The 14,753-nt window shown below is 44.8% G+C and overlaps 1 protein-coding gene across 5 annotated transcripts in view; it reads left to right on the forward strand.

Moving 5' to 3' along the window:
* Nucleotides 1-14,753, forward strand: part of KIRREL2 (kirre like nephrin family adhesion molecule 2) — a 42,146-nt gene that overhangs the window by 12,777 nt on the left and 14,616 nt on the right. For all 5 annotated transcript variants that reach the window (XR_015796005.1, XR_015796004.1, XM_088140015.1 and 2 more), the window contains exons 2-7: nucleotides 8,098-8,247; nucleotides 8,838-8,987; nucleotides 10,985-11,142; nucleotides 11,461-11,611; nucleotides 12,898-13,003; nucleotides 14,551-14,699. Coding sequence is in view for 3 of the 5 variants with exons in the window: in XM_088140015.1 (XP_087996141.1) it covers nucleotides 8,098-8,247; nucleotides 8,838-8,987; nucleotides 10,985-11,142; nucleotides 11,461-11,611; nucleotides 12,898-13,003; nucleotides 14,551-14,699 (864 nt within the window). In the remaining 2 variants the exon portion in view is untranslated. The remainder of the gene's footprint in view (nucleotides 1-8,097; nucleotides 8,248-8,837; nucleotides 8,988-10,984; nucleotides 11,143-11,460; nucleotides 11,612-12,897; nucleotides 13,004-14,550; nucleotides 14,700-14,753) is intronic.

A 14,753-nucleotide genomic window follows, 5' to 3' on the forward strand; every position in this document is an offset into this window, starting at 1 on the left:
GACTTGCAAGATTCTGTTAAGGTAGCCTTACAATGAAGTAGAGTTAGCTCATCTGGTCATGTTTCCTGTCTTGTCTACCTGGGAAGGCTGACACGTAGCCCAGGGCTACCCCATATAGGTTTTATAGGTGATACCCAGCACTTTGAGTTGGACCCAGAAGCATACTGGCAATTAGTGAAGTGATCATAAAATAGGTGTTATTTTGCAAAATAACAAAATGAAAAATATAGTGGGTTCCACCAGGAGAACCTCAAATCTAGACGATGTTGGATATGTACATATATTCTGAACCTTACAAAGAGCATCTTTATGGGGCCTTTTCACTATAAACTATTATCTACAACTGGGGCTGAAAAGGGTCTCATGAGTTCACCCAGAATATTCTTCAAAGCCCGGATTCCCTTCTCGGTAGCTTGGTGGAACACTTCCAAGTTATGGGTAGAAACAAAGGACTCAGAGGAGTGGTTGCCCAGGCGAGGGGCATGTGTGGGTCAGAAGTAGTGGCAGAGACATTGAGTGGGAGAGGTATGTCAACCAGACAGGAGGGCTGGCAGAACTGATGGCAATTGAATGAGCCCCTGATACAAAAGATCTATTGTCCAGCCCCCAACTCAGGCACTCTCAAGCTGCCAGCTCTGGCAGTTCTCCCTCCCCACTTACAAAGTGACAATATGGCCACACACTCTCTCTCATGGCTTCCTTGTCGTCTTTCTCTCCTTCCTGGCTCACTTCTAGAAGGTTTTCTTGGCAAAAGAGAATCAAAACCAGTTTGGAGTTTCCATTGTACCACAGCCCCACCTCAATACTACAAAGCCCAGAGGGCAACTTCCTATGTTTCTGGTCCAGCAGAGAAGAGAACACCAAGTCAAGTGATGGCTTTTCAGAGCATCACTCCGATGGATGACTCATTGGAACAGATGCTGAGATCTTTAATCTGCCTGTCCATGCTGTAAATACTGGAAGAGGTGGTCCTCTTGACTATGAAGATTCCCGTCAGCAAGAGCCCAGTTCCCTAAAAGATTCTCACAAACCACCTCTCAAAAAAGCCCTAGCTGGCATTTTTCTTGAATGAATGTTGGAAGCAACTTTATCCCAATATTTTTATTGGCCTCGTATCAATTTAGGAAGGTTAAGATCTGCTGATAAGCATTGACGTTTTTATTTGTCCACAACGTGTCACTGCACCCGCGCCCACTTTTTTCTCACTGATGGACTTCTGTTCCTATTGTTCTTCCTTTTCTCTTTTTAAGCCACTTTTCAAAAAATGCTGTTCAGCCTCAAACACTTTTTCCAGATCTTCATCATAGGAATTTTTTTCTTAATTAGGTTGCATGGCAGGGAATCAGCTTTGTGACTGCAGAGCCATAGCAGAGATGGAGGGAGGGAGATGGGCAGGAGGGAAAGAGAAACGTGCATACCAGCAACACAGAAGATCCTGGTGGACATTTTTGCACATTTGCACTCCATGGTTGGGCAGAAAAAGTGGACGCCCTGCTTTTTCCAGAGCTGAGGAACTGGGGACCATGCAGGAAGGGTTATTCTCTGCATGGCTGAGGTGAGGAATTCACTGCCTCTGGCAGGCTTGGTTAGCAGGCCACAATGTCTTTTCCACTCACGATTCTAATTAGTTCCCAAAGGTGAATTTCTTCCTGAACCCTTCGGGCTAACTTTTGCTTGGGTGGAGGAGCAGCACACCTCCCCTGTGACGCCGCTCTACTTCCGTGGGGCGGACAAGAGTTATGTGTGCTATCTGAGTGGCTTTCATCCCCCTTTTTCCCTGCAGTTTTGGCACAATGGACTGCAGATTTCACGCCTATTACCAGGCAGAAATTCAGCAGTTCATTTCAGCCTCTGTGCCGCTTCAAAAAGGATTTGCTATGAAGCATGGAAATACGAGGCAAGGGCATCCTAGAGCCTGAGGGATGTGATGGGGGGGGAGGGGGGAGGGAGGGAACCAATGGGGGGAGTGTAAGTGTTTTGGAACTGGAATACATGGTTCTCAGCAGGCCTCAGTTATAGTAACCATTAGGCCATTGCTTATTTCTTTGCCTAGGCACCAGATGCCTTCCAGATGTTTTGGATTTACATCCCTATCAACTCCAGGCAGCGTGGCCAGTGGCGAGAGACTCTGCCTGTGTGGTTTAAAATAACAGCTCTTGCACTATAGCCTATAAAGAGGAGAGGACCCCCCTATTCCCATCTCACTCTGGGTGGTTTCACACAACATGGTTCACCCAGCTCAGTCTCTGGTGGCTCCATTCACCCAAAATGCTCCACTGGGTTGTTTCCAATTTTGGTTATGTTTCTTATGGCTCACCATGTTGTATGTCCCCAGACCGTTAGTTTACAATCCAGTGTGTTGCACAGATCCCCCAGAAAAGTTAATTCAAAAACTAGATGAAGTTTTTGTAATAGGAGTACAGCCCTGGAGAACCTAGCTGCCTCTTGCATCTATCTTGGTATCTGCATTCCTAGTGTCTCTTGTTGATCTCTGTTCATTGACCAAAGCCATTCTTCCATTTCAGCTGTGTTGGGACTGCTCCTCTCTTGAGTTAATCTTAGAACTCCCGTCTTTCAAATCTCAGCTCATCTTGGGCAGGCAGCTGGTTCTCATACCAAAAGAACTTGGTCAAGATAGATGATAACCGTTTCTGTCTCTTCTCACAGTCTATTCCTGTTCTACTGATAAGTCGTTACAGCCAGACACTTCTTCTCGTGAGCCCTGCCGTCCCAAGCTGTCAACAGAACCCAGACCCGCTAACTTCTCACCACCCCCAGAGATATAGGTCCAAATATGGCTTTGTGCTCAGTATGTCCTTCATGGGATGTTAATCCTATGATTTAAGACTAAGCACCAGTCAGATTTGTTCTTGATGGTTCCTAGGAAGAGGTGAAACATACAATAATTGAAACATCAAAACATCTCTCTTTCCCCTATTCACAAAAGAGTAGACACAGCTTTGGAGAACATGACATGCATACACACACACACTGCCACCCATCCCAAGTTCATATAATTACTCAGCTATTCATTCTGTGAGTGACAGGCTGTCACCATTATTTCTGAGATGGAACAGTGGAGTGTCTTTTAAAGGCTATTGGAGTCACTTGAAAGTCTCCACTTTCCCTTGTCCATTTCAGCTCTGGAGAGAGAGGAAGCAAATGTAGTTAGAAAGGGCTCGACCATCCCTCTTCCCACCACCCTGCTGCCTTGTCTTTCAGCCACTGCACCTACTTTTCCAGAGCTCCCAGTGTAATCCCCTCCCATGGCCATGCGCCTTCCATCCCTCTTCTCCTATTTGCACTGGCTGCTGCTGGCACAGTGATTGTGGTCGCACACATCAGAAATGCATTGGCCGGAATTGGAAGACGGTAGCCTCTGTGGCGACCAGCAGAAGTACATGGAGCAAAGCAGAGGCTTCCAGTCATAGGTTGGAGGTGAGCTGACCTACAGCTTTTAAGTAAGACTGCTGTATATGATCCTCTTGCGTAGTGGTGGAACACACTTGAAGGTCTCCAGGTGGAAACCCAGATGGACACTTCCTTTGGCCAATCCTAGGAGTGTCTCTTGCAGCTGTGTGTGTTTGTGTGAGTGTTTGTAAATGAGAGAAAGAGAAGATATGAACAAATTAACTAGAAATACTGTTGCCTCTAAGTTTAGGAGAGCTTTGACAAAATGCTCTCAAAGGAAACATGGCTGCCACTGCTCCTTTCTTCCGGTCTCTCTTTGGTCCCCAAAGGACATCCTTGTCCAGAAAGAAACATCAAGGAAAATGGAACTGCTGATCCATCTCTTGGTTTTTTCACTGGGCCCAAGCTTCAAGAGAACAGGTGACACCAGAGGGAATCAGGAAAGGTCAGAGGCCCTTGAAACTCAGCAGCAGTCCCCCGTACTTGGAGTCGCAGATTGCCATCTCTATTAAACAGGGATGCACAATATTTTCTGAACTGAAGCAGTGCTTCTTCCTGGGGTGGTGTCCTGGGAGTTGCATTCTGGGAGTGGATGGTTTCGCATAAAAACTAAATTTGACTTGATTTGATTTACAGTGAATTAAAATGAATCAATTACATTCATCAATACGATTTCTTAATCATGATGGTCTTCTGTTCCATTAACAACTGGAACTAGGTTCCACCCTAAGCATTCTGAAGGCCACATTGCAGCCCTCTCCGGCTCCGATCAGCTACCCCTGCTATAAAGTCTCCATTTTCCCCATTTAAATTTTATTAACAGCTCGAAGATGCAAAGAGGTTCTTAACACCACCTACAATAACCAAACCAGTCCTATGTTTCTGGAACGCAGCTGGGTCCCTCGATGCTCAAGGTAGACTTTGGGATTGGTACCAGACACAGGCAGGGTTCGCTTCAATTTTTCTCAGAAGTTTGATCAGCTGGACATGGTCCTGTCTCTCTGAGGAAACTAATGAAACTAATCATGAGAGGTGGGTTACTCTGCCTTTCTGACTCCCATCCAGGCCTTTGTCTCTGACTGCTTCTGTGTCTCAGCCTTCTTGACCCTCCTGAGGGGATTATCCCACTATTCAGACCCTAGTGGAGTGAGTAAACTTTTCAACAATAGGACAAAAGACCAACCCTTATTGGATTGCAGTTAAGCAGGCTTTAATTTGGAGGGATCTGTGCACTGACAGGCTCTTTCAGCTCCTTGAATCTTAAGAGACTCCTGGTGGTCAAAAGAATCTGCGAGGACAAACAGCTTTGCATGGTAACTGGATTTACTTTAGCTAGGAAATTATACCCTAATACAGCCTTTCCTACTCCAGTGCCATCCAGATGTATTGGGCTACAATTCCCATTTTCCCCAACCCGAGTCAGCCCAAGGGGATGTGCAGGCCTATATCCCTGGAGGGCCCCTGCACAGGAAGGCTGTTCACCCTCAAGGTATGTTAGAGAAAAACTTGTGTTCAGTGGCTTGCTTGACCCAGCCCAATGTTCAAGTGGGGCCTCCTCACACGCCACTTGGAGCTGTCTTCAAGCCACAGAATTTGCACACCTTTATGCTAAGCCAGGTTTTGTACACTGGTAGGGAACCAACCGCTCAGCCCACAATGCCTGAGTTAGCAGCCTGCTCTAATTCTGGGAGTTGAAGTCCACACGTCTTCAAGTTGCCAAGGTTGAGAAACACTGATTTAGGCCATTGTGATTGTACCCAACTCCCTAGAAATATGGAGAAACCATGACGTTTATGTAATAGATCTCTTGAATGTGACAGTGCTCATGTTACGATTTAGAGTCTCCCTACATGAGAAGCAGCAATTGTTCCTTTGTAAATCTGACTATTCCACTATTTCATTGAAGGATTTATTTCAAAACTGGAATGCCCTTCATAAACAAATGTAATAAAATTAATCTTATGAGATCTACCAATCTATTCACATGCGTATCATCATGGTCTTCTGTCTGTCAGCTCCTGCCTTCATTTAAATAGAAGGAAGAGTCTGAGGTCTAGGATTCCCAGGATCCAATGGTACATTGGTATGCACACACCTGTGCGTGTGCGATCATGCATGCCTGACAACTCTGAACTTCCTTTAAATGCATTTGCCAAGAGGGAAGACAGGAAAGAAAGTAGTTTTCTAGGAGTAGCGTGGAGCCCAGCTGAACCGTTTTGGCCAAAGAGCAAACTCGCAGCGCACCAGGCTGTACCTCAGCAGTCTGTGTGGAGAGATAAGGCTATGCCAGGAACCTGGGGGCAACAGCGTCAACTTTAAAAAAATAATAATAAAGCATGCTCTATCCACCTTTTTCTCTTCTCTATGTTTCTACCTTTTTCAGTTCTCTCAAAAGGGAATGAGAATGTAATCTTTACTCTGTAGAGCAGTGTTTCTCAACCTTGGCAACTTGAAGATGCATGGACTTCAATAGTTGAAGTCCACGCATCTTCAGGTTGCCAAGGTTGAGAAACACTGCTCTACAGAGTAAGCCCCACTGAATTAATTCAGTAGGAATTGCTTCTGAGTAGACAGGCTTAAATTGCAGTGGAAAATGGCTTAGCCATAGGAAGAATACACTGGGAATGTGCAAAAAATACATTCTTATCATTACTGGGGGTGTTGGTGGTGGTAGGACACAGGCCCTCCCAAGAGGTACTAGAATGCTGAGGGCAAGGTAGGATTTTTTTTATTTTTTATTTTTTACAAAGAGTAAAAAAGGGCTTTCCATTTCCTACCATACCTTTGGCATTTCTTTGTGTGTTTCTGGACAGTGTTCTTGAGTGTTGCTCCATGTTGCAAGGGGCAGGGGGAACTGTAATTTCCTGCTCTAACTCCCAATAGCAAAAAGACTCACTGGTGGAATTTCTTTTGACACCTTCCCTTGGAATGTAATGGAAGGGGGGGGGGGAACCGGGTGGCACCAGAGTGCTGAGAAGTTGATTGTGCAATAGATAATCCCCAACACATCCGTGGTCTCCTCACAACTAAGTGTGAGATCTCCATGACCCGCTTAAGTGAGGTATGTTCGCCTAAGTGAGGTATGTTCGCCACCTGGAGTTATTTATAAAAATGATAAAGGCAAGATTTTTTAAAAATTAGCAAAAAAGAAAATTCCAAATGCCATCTGACAGGTCCTCGGCAGCAGGGCGTTATCAGTCACTGCTCCCATGCTCTGGAATTCTCTCTCCAGTGGAAATCAGGTCTGCTGCCTTCCCTTCTGTGTTTCAGGAGAGCAGTTAAGACCCCTTATTCTGTCGAGCCCAGGAGGAGGACAGGTTATGACCGAAGATTCAAATTTGGCAAATGTGTGTTCTTGTACATTTTCTTCTTTTCTACATTTTGTTTTCAGTAGAAGTCCAAATTCCTACAGAAGTAATTTTTTAGTTCCACATTCTATAATAGTAATGGGAGGAACCTGAAGCAAAACTGGGTGGAGACATCACAATGTTTCTTTCTTTCTTTCTTTCTTTCTTTCTTTCTTTCTTTCTTTCTTTCTTTCTTTCTTTCTTTCTTTCTTTCTTTCTTTCTTTCTTTCTTCTTCCTTCCTTCCTTCTTTTCTTTTTCTTTTTCTTTTCTTTCTTTTTTCTTTCTTTTTCTTTCTCCGTCCTTCATTCCTTCCTTCCTTCCCCCCTTTCTTTTCCTTCCTTCCTTCCTTCCCTTCCTTCCTTTCTTTTCCCTCCCTCCCTCCCTCCCTCCCTTCCTCTTTCTTTCTTTCTTTCTTTCTTTCTTTCTTTCTTTCTTTCTTTCTTTCTTTCTTGTGTGATTTAGATACTATATTTGATTTGTTTATTATTTCTGAGGGGGAGTTTGCTCATTGATGTCTTCCCATTATTAGCCACTCAGAGCCTTTCGGTAGTGTACAAATAAAGTAAATAATATGAATTACTATAAATAAATAACATTATTTACATTCATCAAAACTTTATTTGCCGGGAGAGGGGGGTGAAATGACTCCAAAGCAATTTCTCTTCCATCCAAATAAACTGAATAAAAATGGTTTAAAAACACACACACACACACAGAAGACAGATTTGGCCAAACAGACTGGCAATGGCTCTGTTAAATTTCAAATGAAGATCGTTCTTAGTCTTACTGGGGGGAAGGAGGCATTGTTAGCCTGAAACTCTTTGCATGCAAAGTAAATATTCTCCCACTAGCATAATGATAGAAGCATAGAAAACTTTCTTATGTTGATGTCTGCCAACAACACTCCAGGTTTTCAGATAGAGTGGATTGGCCCAATTCATGATACAGGTGGGATACTTTCACCTTAAAAAAAAAAGAAGGAAGAATTACTAATTCAAAACTACTTATCACCAAAAAAACCCCATATACAGTAGGTGGAAAAACTGCATTTAGACAGAGTAGTGATGTTGATCCTCCATGTATAGAAGTAGTATGCCACTATGTAGCAGACCCTGAAAACAAAATTGGACAAACCCATCATTTCTCCACTCTTCTTGTAAACTTTCCGGGATAAACGGGCCACTGGCAGAAGCAGAATGCTGATCTTGGCAGACAATCGGTCTAAATTCAGCAAGTCGGTTCAAGCGTATCTCCTCTGAAGCTCCAGCCAAGAAGCCCTGATTCCTTTATTAGGATCACTAAAAAGTCTGACTTTAAATCTTTGTTTTGTTTTCTCAGGGTTGGCGGCCTATTTCTTTCAACAGCCCATGGATCAAGTGATTGTGTCTGGTCAATCAGTGACATTGGCATGCGTGATCATGGGCTACCATGGCATGGTTCAGTGGACCAAGGACGGACTGGCCTTAGGAGGAGAGAGAGACTTACCTGGTACATTCATCACACTGTTAAGAGGGACATGGTAGATGATTGGAGAAAGGACACCTGTAGACTTTATTAGCAGAAATACTGGTCTACCACAAACTGCAATACAGGTGGTCCTTGCTTAACGACCACAATAGGGACTGAAAATTTGGTTGTTAAGTGGGGCAGTTATTAAGCAACGTGGACCTGATTTTACAACCTTTTTTGCAGCAGTCGTTAAGCAAGTCACCATGGTCATTAAGCAAATCACGTAGTTCCCCTTTGATTTGCTTGCCAGAAGCCGGCTGGGAAGGTCGCAAATGACAATCACGTGAACCTGGGACGCTGCAACCATCGTAACTGCGAGCTGGTTGCCAAGTGCCCAGATGGTGACCACATGACTGCAGGGATGCTGGGATGGTCGTAATTTCGGGCACCAGTCATAAGTCAGTTTTTGAGCTCTGTTGTAACTTTGGTCACTAAACAAATGGTTGTTAAGCAAGGACTACGTGTAACTGTTGATCTTGGTCGTAACCCAACATCATCCTGGGTGATGCAAAACTGAATTTTTCAGTCCTAGTCTCCTCCTTGACCTTATCCTATCCCTTTCTCCACAGGCTGGTCCCGCTATTCTATTGTAGGAGACGCCTCTGCTGGTCAGCACAACTTGCGCATTGACTATGCTGAACTAGACGACGATGCTGTTTACGAGTGCCAAGCCACACAAGCTGCACTGCGCTCCCAACGAGCCAAACTTACTGTGCTTAGTGAGTTCCCTTCTATCTTCCTATTTTGTTGGTGGGACCATCCCAGTGTTTCAGAACCCCCAATTTGTCCCCACTCCAAAAGCAACCCCAGCTAATACACAGTGAAAGAGGCTCAAAAGTTCATGCCTCTCATTTTGTTTGCCAGGGTCCCTTGTTGACTCTTCTGGCTGATCTCTCCATGAGAGTATTCTGGCAGATTAAAATGAGCTATGAGGAAAAGGATATGGTTTGGTGTGGAAGATGATCCCTGCAGACTCATGGTGGCTTTCAGAGAAAGCTGGGCCATACACATGTTAAATCTTGGAATCATTTCCACTGATAAAGATAACTTGGAAAATTTGTATGGGACAGAAAATGTGGTCTGAGGATCCCTGGGGGTCCCCCAAGACCCTCTCAGGGGTCCATGAAATCAAAATTATTTGCTAGATATTGAAAATACTTGCAAAAATTTAAAACAATGTCACTCTTCTCATTACAGGTAGTCCTTGTTTAGCCCCCACAATTGGGACTGGCAACTCAGTCTTTAGACAAAGCAGTTGCTAAGTGAAACTGTGACTGTGCTTACGATCTTTCTCCAACTTTCCTTTGCTTTACAGACCTACAAAGGTCATAAATGTGAGGACTGGTCATAAAGTTACTTTTTCATCACCGTCATAACTGCAAATGGTCACTAAACAAGGCAGTTGCTAAACAAGGACTACCTGAATTATTTTTTGTCAAAATATTTCTTTTATTTGTTAAAAAGGGGTTTTTCATGAAAAATATTTTATTTATGTTAATATCTAATGGGTTTTATATTGTTATTTTTACATGATTCAATAAATAAATATTCTATGAATGCATCAATTTTAATTTTTAATATATATTGATAAATATGACCTACACAAACAGGCTCTTTTGGGATCCTCCATAATTTTTAAGAGTGGAAAGGGGTCCTGAGAGCAAAAAGTTTAAGAAACATTAGTATAGGAGTTAGAATTCTTGATTCCCAGATTCACATTTTTCTCTGGACAATATCGGACAATGTTGCCCGGATGGTCACCTCTCCTAATGCCTCTTATGTTAGATATCTTGTTGGATGTCCACATGTGCTTCATGCAACATATTTTAAGTTCATTTTAAGTGCCTCTGAGAAACAAATTCTTCTGTTCCCCCCCCCCCAAACCTTCTCCCCAAGTTTTCCCCAAACTTCAAAATTACACAGTCAACATCTAACAAAATGACTGCCGACTTCAACAGCAATGATTTTGGACTAGTTGCAGGGTGCGACCTTGAGAATAGGTATGCTGAGTTTGGGGCATTCTTTGAGCCTGCTTCTGTTCCTGCAGATACTTCATTACTAAACTAGGTAACATCATCAGTGCAGGGGGGGATGGAGTTTTCTGGCTCATCAGTGCATAAGAAAATGGAGCCAGCAAACTCCATCCCCCCCTGCACCTGATGATGATATCTAACCTGGTGATGGAATGTTTGCAGGAACAGAAGCATGCTCAGAAAACATTAAGAACCAGGAGTTCAACCCTGAGCTACATACATTCTCCTGTGTAGAAATGAGCTACATTTCTACTCTTGCCATCTTCATTATGGCAAGAGTAGAAATGAACCAGTTTGTCTCTGAGGGCCTCCTGCTCCCCATTCTCCTCCACCCATATTTTTAAAACAGCGCTGCTGAGAATTAGTCATTTCATGCACAGATGTGGAGCGTTGCAAGGGGCTACAGATGAATCACAGCTTACCTACCCTGGTCTAGCATAAGCCTTGTTCACCAGGCCTTTCCTGCCCCCTGGAAGCGTCGATTGAATTACAAGCCAGTGGGATGGTGAAGAGCCTCCATCACTGCTCTTTATTGATTATATTTCTGATTGTTCAGAAATTAGACCAAGAGACAGAACAAGAAAGAAGGGAATGAACTGTACTGCAGCTGGCCCACAATCGCCCATTCCCGTGCCTGCTTGTCTATAGCCACTAGCCGTGCCTCTCTGCATCTCTTCCTGCAGTTCCCCCCAACGACCCTGAGATCCACAATGGTCCCATCGTCCATGTCATATCCAACATTCCCTACAACCTTTCATGCCGCGCAGCTGGAGCCAAGCCAGCAGCTGAAATCACCTGGTATCGCGATGGGCAGAGGCAAGAGTCAGCCATTTACTCCAAGGTGAGTCAGTGTGTGTTGAGCAGGGGAGCAACCTGGGAAATTGTGCTTCAGAGTTTTAGGGTAAGCTCAGCCCAACGGTCTTCGGTCATCAGTTGTCACAACTGCCCATTGACAAATGGGCATGTTAAGGGGAAGGTTCAGAATGTATAATGTGGGCCTGTGCAAGAGAAAGAGAGGCACAGGGGAGAAGGCCCGTCTCCAAACCAGTTGTGAGCAATCCATGGTACTCCAGATATTACTGTACTACAACATGCAGCCCTATCTTCCTAGAGTTGCTAGAAGTTGGAATATAAATGCCTCTCCTTCATTCTCCTGCAGTCCCTGATGGATGATGGTAGGCGGGAAGTGGCTGTCAGCACCCTCCTCTTAATCCCAAGCAGCCGAGATGTGGGCAGCTCCTTCACCTGTCGCGTCAGCAACCCTGCAGCCCCCGCTGGCAAGCAGACCTCAGTCACCCTTAATGTGCAATGTGAGTGTGCAGGGCATGGACCTGCTCAGGAGAAGGACTGGATGAAGGAGGAATGAGTTGGAGATATCTGTGCTGGGGTTTGTGGCCAAGGAGATGGTCAGCTAGGCCCCTGGGTTTGGAACGGCTCTTAATGATAGGCTGAAGATAGCTGAGCTAATCCCCAGCCATAGATGTAGTTATTACATTTGTGTCCTGCCCCCCCTCCCCCATTCCTGCTCCAGTGAGTTCAGGAAATCCTCACAAAGGATCGTTATCCCCCCCCAAAAATAAAGATCAAGAGGGAGTCGATCCAAGATCTGGGCTAAGGTCGTGCAGGAGGTGACCCACAGAAGTGAATCCCCAAATGGTGATCTGCTTTGTGAAGAGGGGCGTCCTTTTACCACTGGGGATCAGGAGGCTAGAAATGAAGGAGGACTTGGGGATGTTTAGCCTTGAGAAAATAGGGCAGATACAATAGCATTCTTCAGAAACCAGAAAGAATGCCACAGAGGTGGTCTGTCATTTCCAGAGTGTAGGACAAGAAATAATTTGAATTAGGGGATGGCAGATTCTCTGTCTGAATGTCAGGAAAAGCTTCCAAACAGTAAGAACCGTTCAGTAGTGGCACCAGTGGTCTTGAGGGTGGGGTGGGCTGGGCTGGGCTGGTCTTCATCAGAAGCGTTCAAGCAGAGGCTGGACAGCCATCAGTCTGAATGCTTCAATTTGGATTCCTCCACTGAACTGTGGGTTGGACTTGATGGTTAAAATTAACCTCTTCCAATTTTAGGATTCTGCACTGATTTATACATATGGACTACCAGTAGGAGCTGATCTTAGCATTCTGTTATTAGAACCCCTGACCACTATGAAGCATGGTCAAAAATTAAGTTGGAGACAAATATTTACTGCAGCTTTTCCTGAAAATCAGATACCCAATCCTTGAGAGAAGCCCAGGAAACCTGAAACAGCAAGCAAGGGGGATTGTCGCTCCCTGGTTTTTGGTGTAGCCCCCCGCGAGAAGGACTAACTCTACTTAGATGGAGCAGCTTAATTGGCAATCCGAAGACATAGCAAGGGATCCAGCTAAATCTGCAAATGGACAGTAAGGGAGCCAAGTAACTACCAGCAGAACAGACAGCGCATCCCATAATAATTCTCCCACTTTACAAAATTGGTTTTGAAGAGTTGCTTGATGAAGATTAGGACGTGAGAGAACTGTGATGTTAGCGATCACTGGGGTCACTGTATTGTACTATGGAAAAGAAACATTTGGGATTTTCCCCCCATCCCTCTTCTCTGCTTTACAGATCCACCAGTTGTAATCTTGTCGGTACAGCCACAAACTGTGCCTGAGGGTGGCAAAGTCAATTTTCTGTGCACCGCAACCTCCAATCCCGAAGTGACAGGTTACCGGTAAGCATTTGAAGATGAAGGAGCTGCAAGCTCTAAAGTTCAAGTGGAGAAATTGTGTGGTTGAGGTGCCCTCTAATGGCAACATGGAGGATCGCATGCTCACTTATACAGGTAGTCCTCACTTACCGACCACAATTGTGACCAGCAACTCTGTCACTAAGCGACGTGGTCATAAAGTGAAAGTCATGTGACCGCACCTGACTTATGACGTCAGTTTGTCAGTTCTGGCTGCAGTTGATAAGTGAATCACCCACAGTCATTAAAAGCAACGTCACATGACCGCGAATTGCAACTTCCTGCTGGCTTCCCCATTGACTTTCTTGTCAGAAGCCGGCTGTGAAGGTCTCAAATGGTGATCACGTGACCACAGACACTGCAACTGTCATAAATGCGTGCTACCTGCCAAGCACCCAAATCATAATCACGTGACCACAGAGATGCTGCAATGGCTGCAGTTTCAAGGACCAGTCATAAACCTCCTTTTTCAGGACTGTCATAACTTCGAATGGTCACTGAACAAGCAATTGGTAAGTGAGGACTACCTGTACTGGCCAGCTGATGTGTAAGAATTAGCCAGTGTGGATCAGTTCAAAGTTATGCTGCTGCTGCTTTCCGCTTGTGTCCTCTAGTTTTCAGAAGCGTATGGTGACTGAATCTAGTGATGATTCATAATCCAAATGATTAGTAATCACTGATAGCCTTATCCTCCACTGATTTCTTTGATCCAATTTTAAAGCCTTAACTTGGTAGCCACCATCCCATCTTGTCGCAGGAAGTTCCCCAGGAGAAATGGGCATTGCATGAAAAATTCTCTATTTGTCTGCTCTAAACCTCCAACCATTCAGCTTCATTATGGACTTTGGCTTCTAGTATCATGACAGAAAAAGAGTAACTTTCTTGCTTTCACACCTAAAGCTTTTCCCCCTTTGCTCACCTCTTAACTAAATTAAAAAGGCCCTAATGTCACAACTTTTTCTTCTAGGACAAACTTTCAATGGCCAGGGAGCACACTTAACTTTTTGGGTGGAAGGGTGGCAGGTTCTAATGAGGGGGTAATAACTCAGAGCAACCGAGTTCATATGACACACAAGAGTAGAGTAAAATTAGATGGATGGGTGGGTTGGTTATGGTTGTACAAATCTACCCAGGAGGATGAACCAGGCCACCACACTAAGCCAGACCATGATTTATTTGTTTGGACACTGCCTGTCCGCCCTTTCGAGATAGTCCAGACAGGGAACCAAAGCCATGAGTACTAACACTACCTTTATTATAAGGTTACAATAACAGACCCTTGCAAATCTGAAAGTGCTTCCCCCCTCCCCTGCCTTTACTTTCCAGAGAACAAGGGAGGGTCCCTTCTGAGGCACTTTCTCCACCCCCGCTCCTTCTGTGGGCTGAGATATCTCTTGTCAGACCACTGTTGAGGCTGCAGCTCTTCCTCCTGTCTCCCAAGGTTATTCTCACAGCCCACTGCACTGCCCATGATATGAACCCAGCTTTACATGTTGAGTCAAGCTCTCCTAAGACCATGTCTGCCTTGACAGGTGGGCTAAAGGAGGTGTCCCCATCCCAGATGCCAACAGTGACAGCTATGAGGCCACGGTCGACCAGTCGTTCTTCACAGAGCCTGTGTCGTGTGAGGTGTCCAACGCTGTAGGCAGCACCAATGTTAGCACTCTGGTGGACGTCCATTGTGAGTCAAAACTTTCAAGAAGGAATTAGGGAAGGGGTTGGGGGCTTCAGGCAG

This window comes from Python bivittatus, unplaced genomic scaffold (genome assembly GCF_059951505.1).
Source record: "Python bivittatus isolate LINGU-HERP-01145 unplaced genomic scaffold, Pbiv_v1 ctg000310_np1212, whole genome shotgun sequence".
NCBI classification, from domain to species: Eukaryota; Metazoa; Chordata; class Lepidosauria; order Squamata; family Pythonidae; genus Python; species Python bivittatus.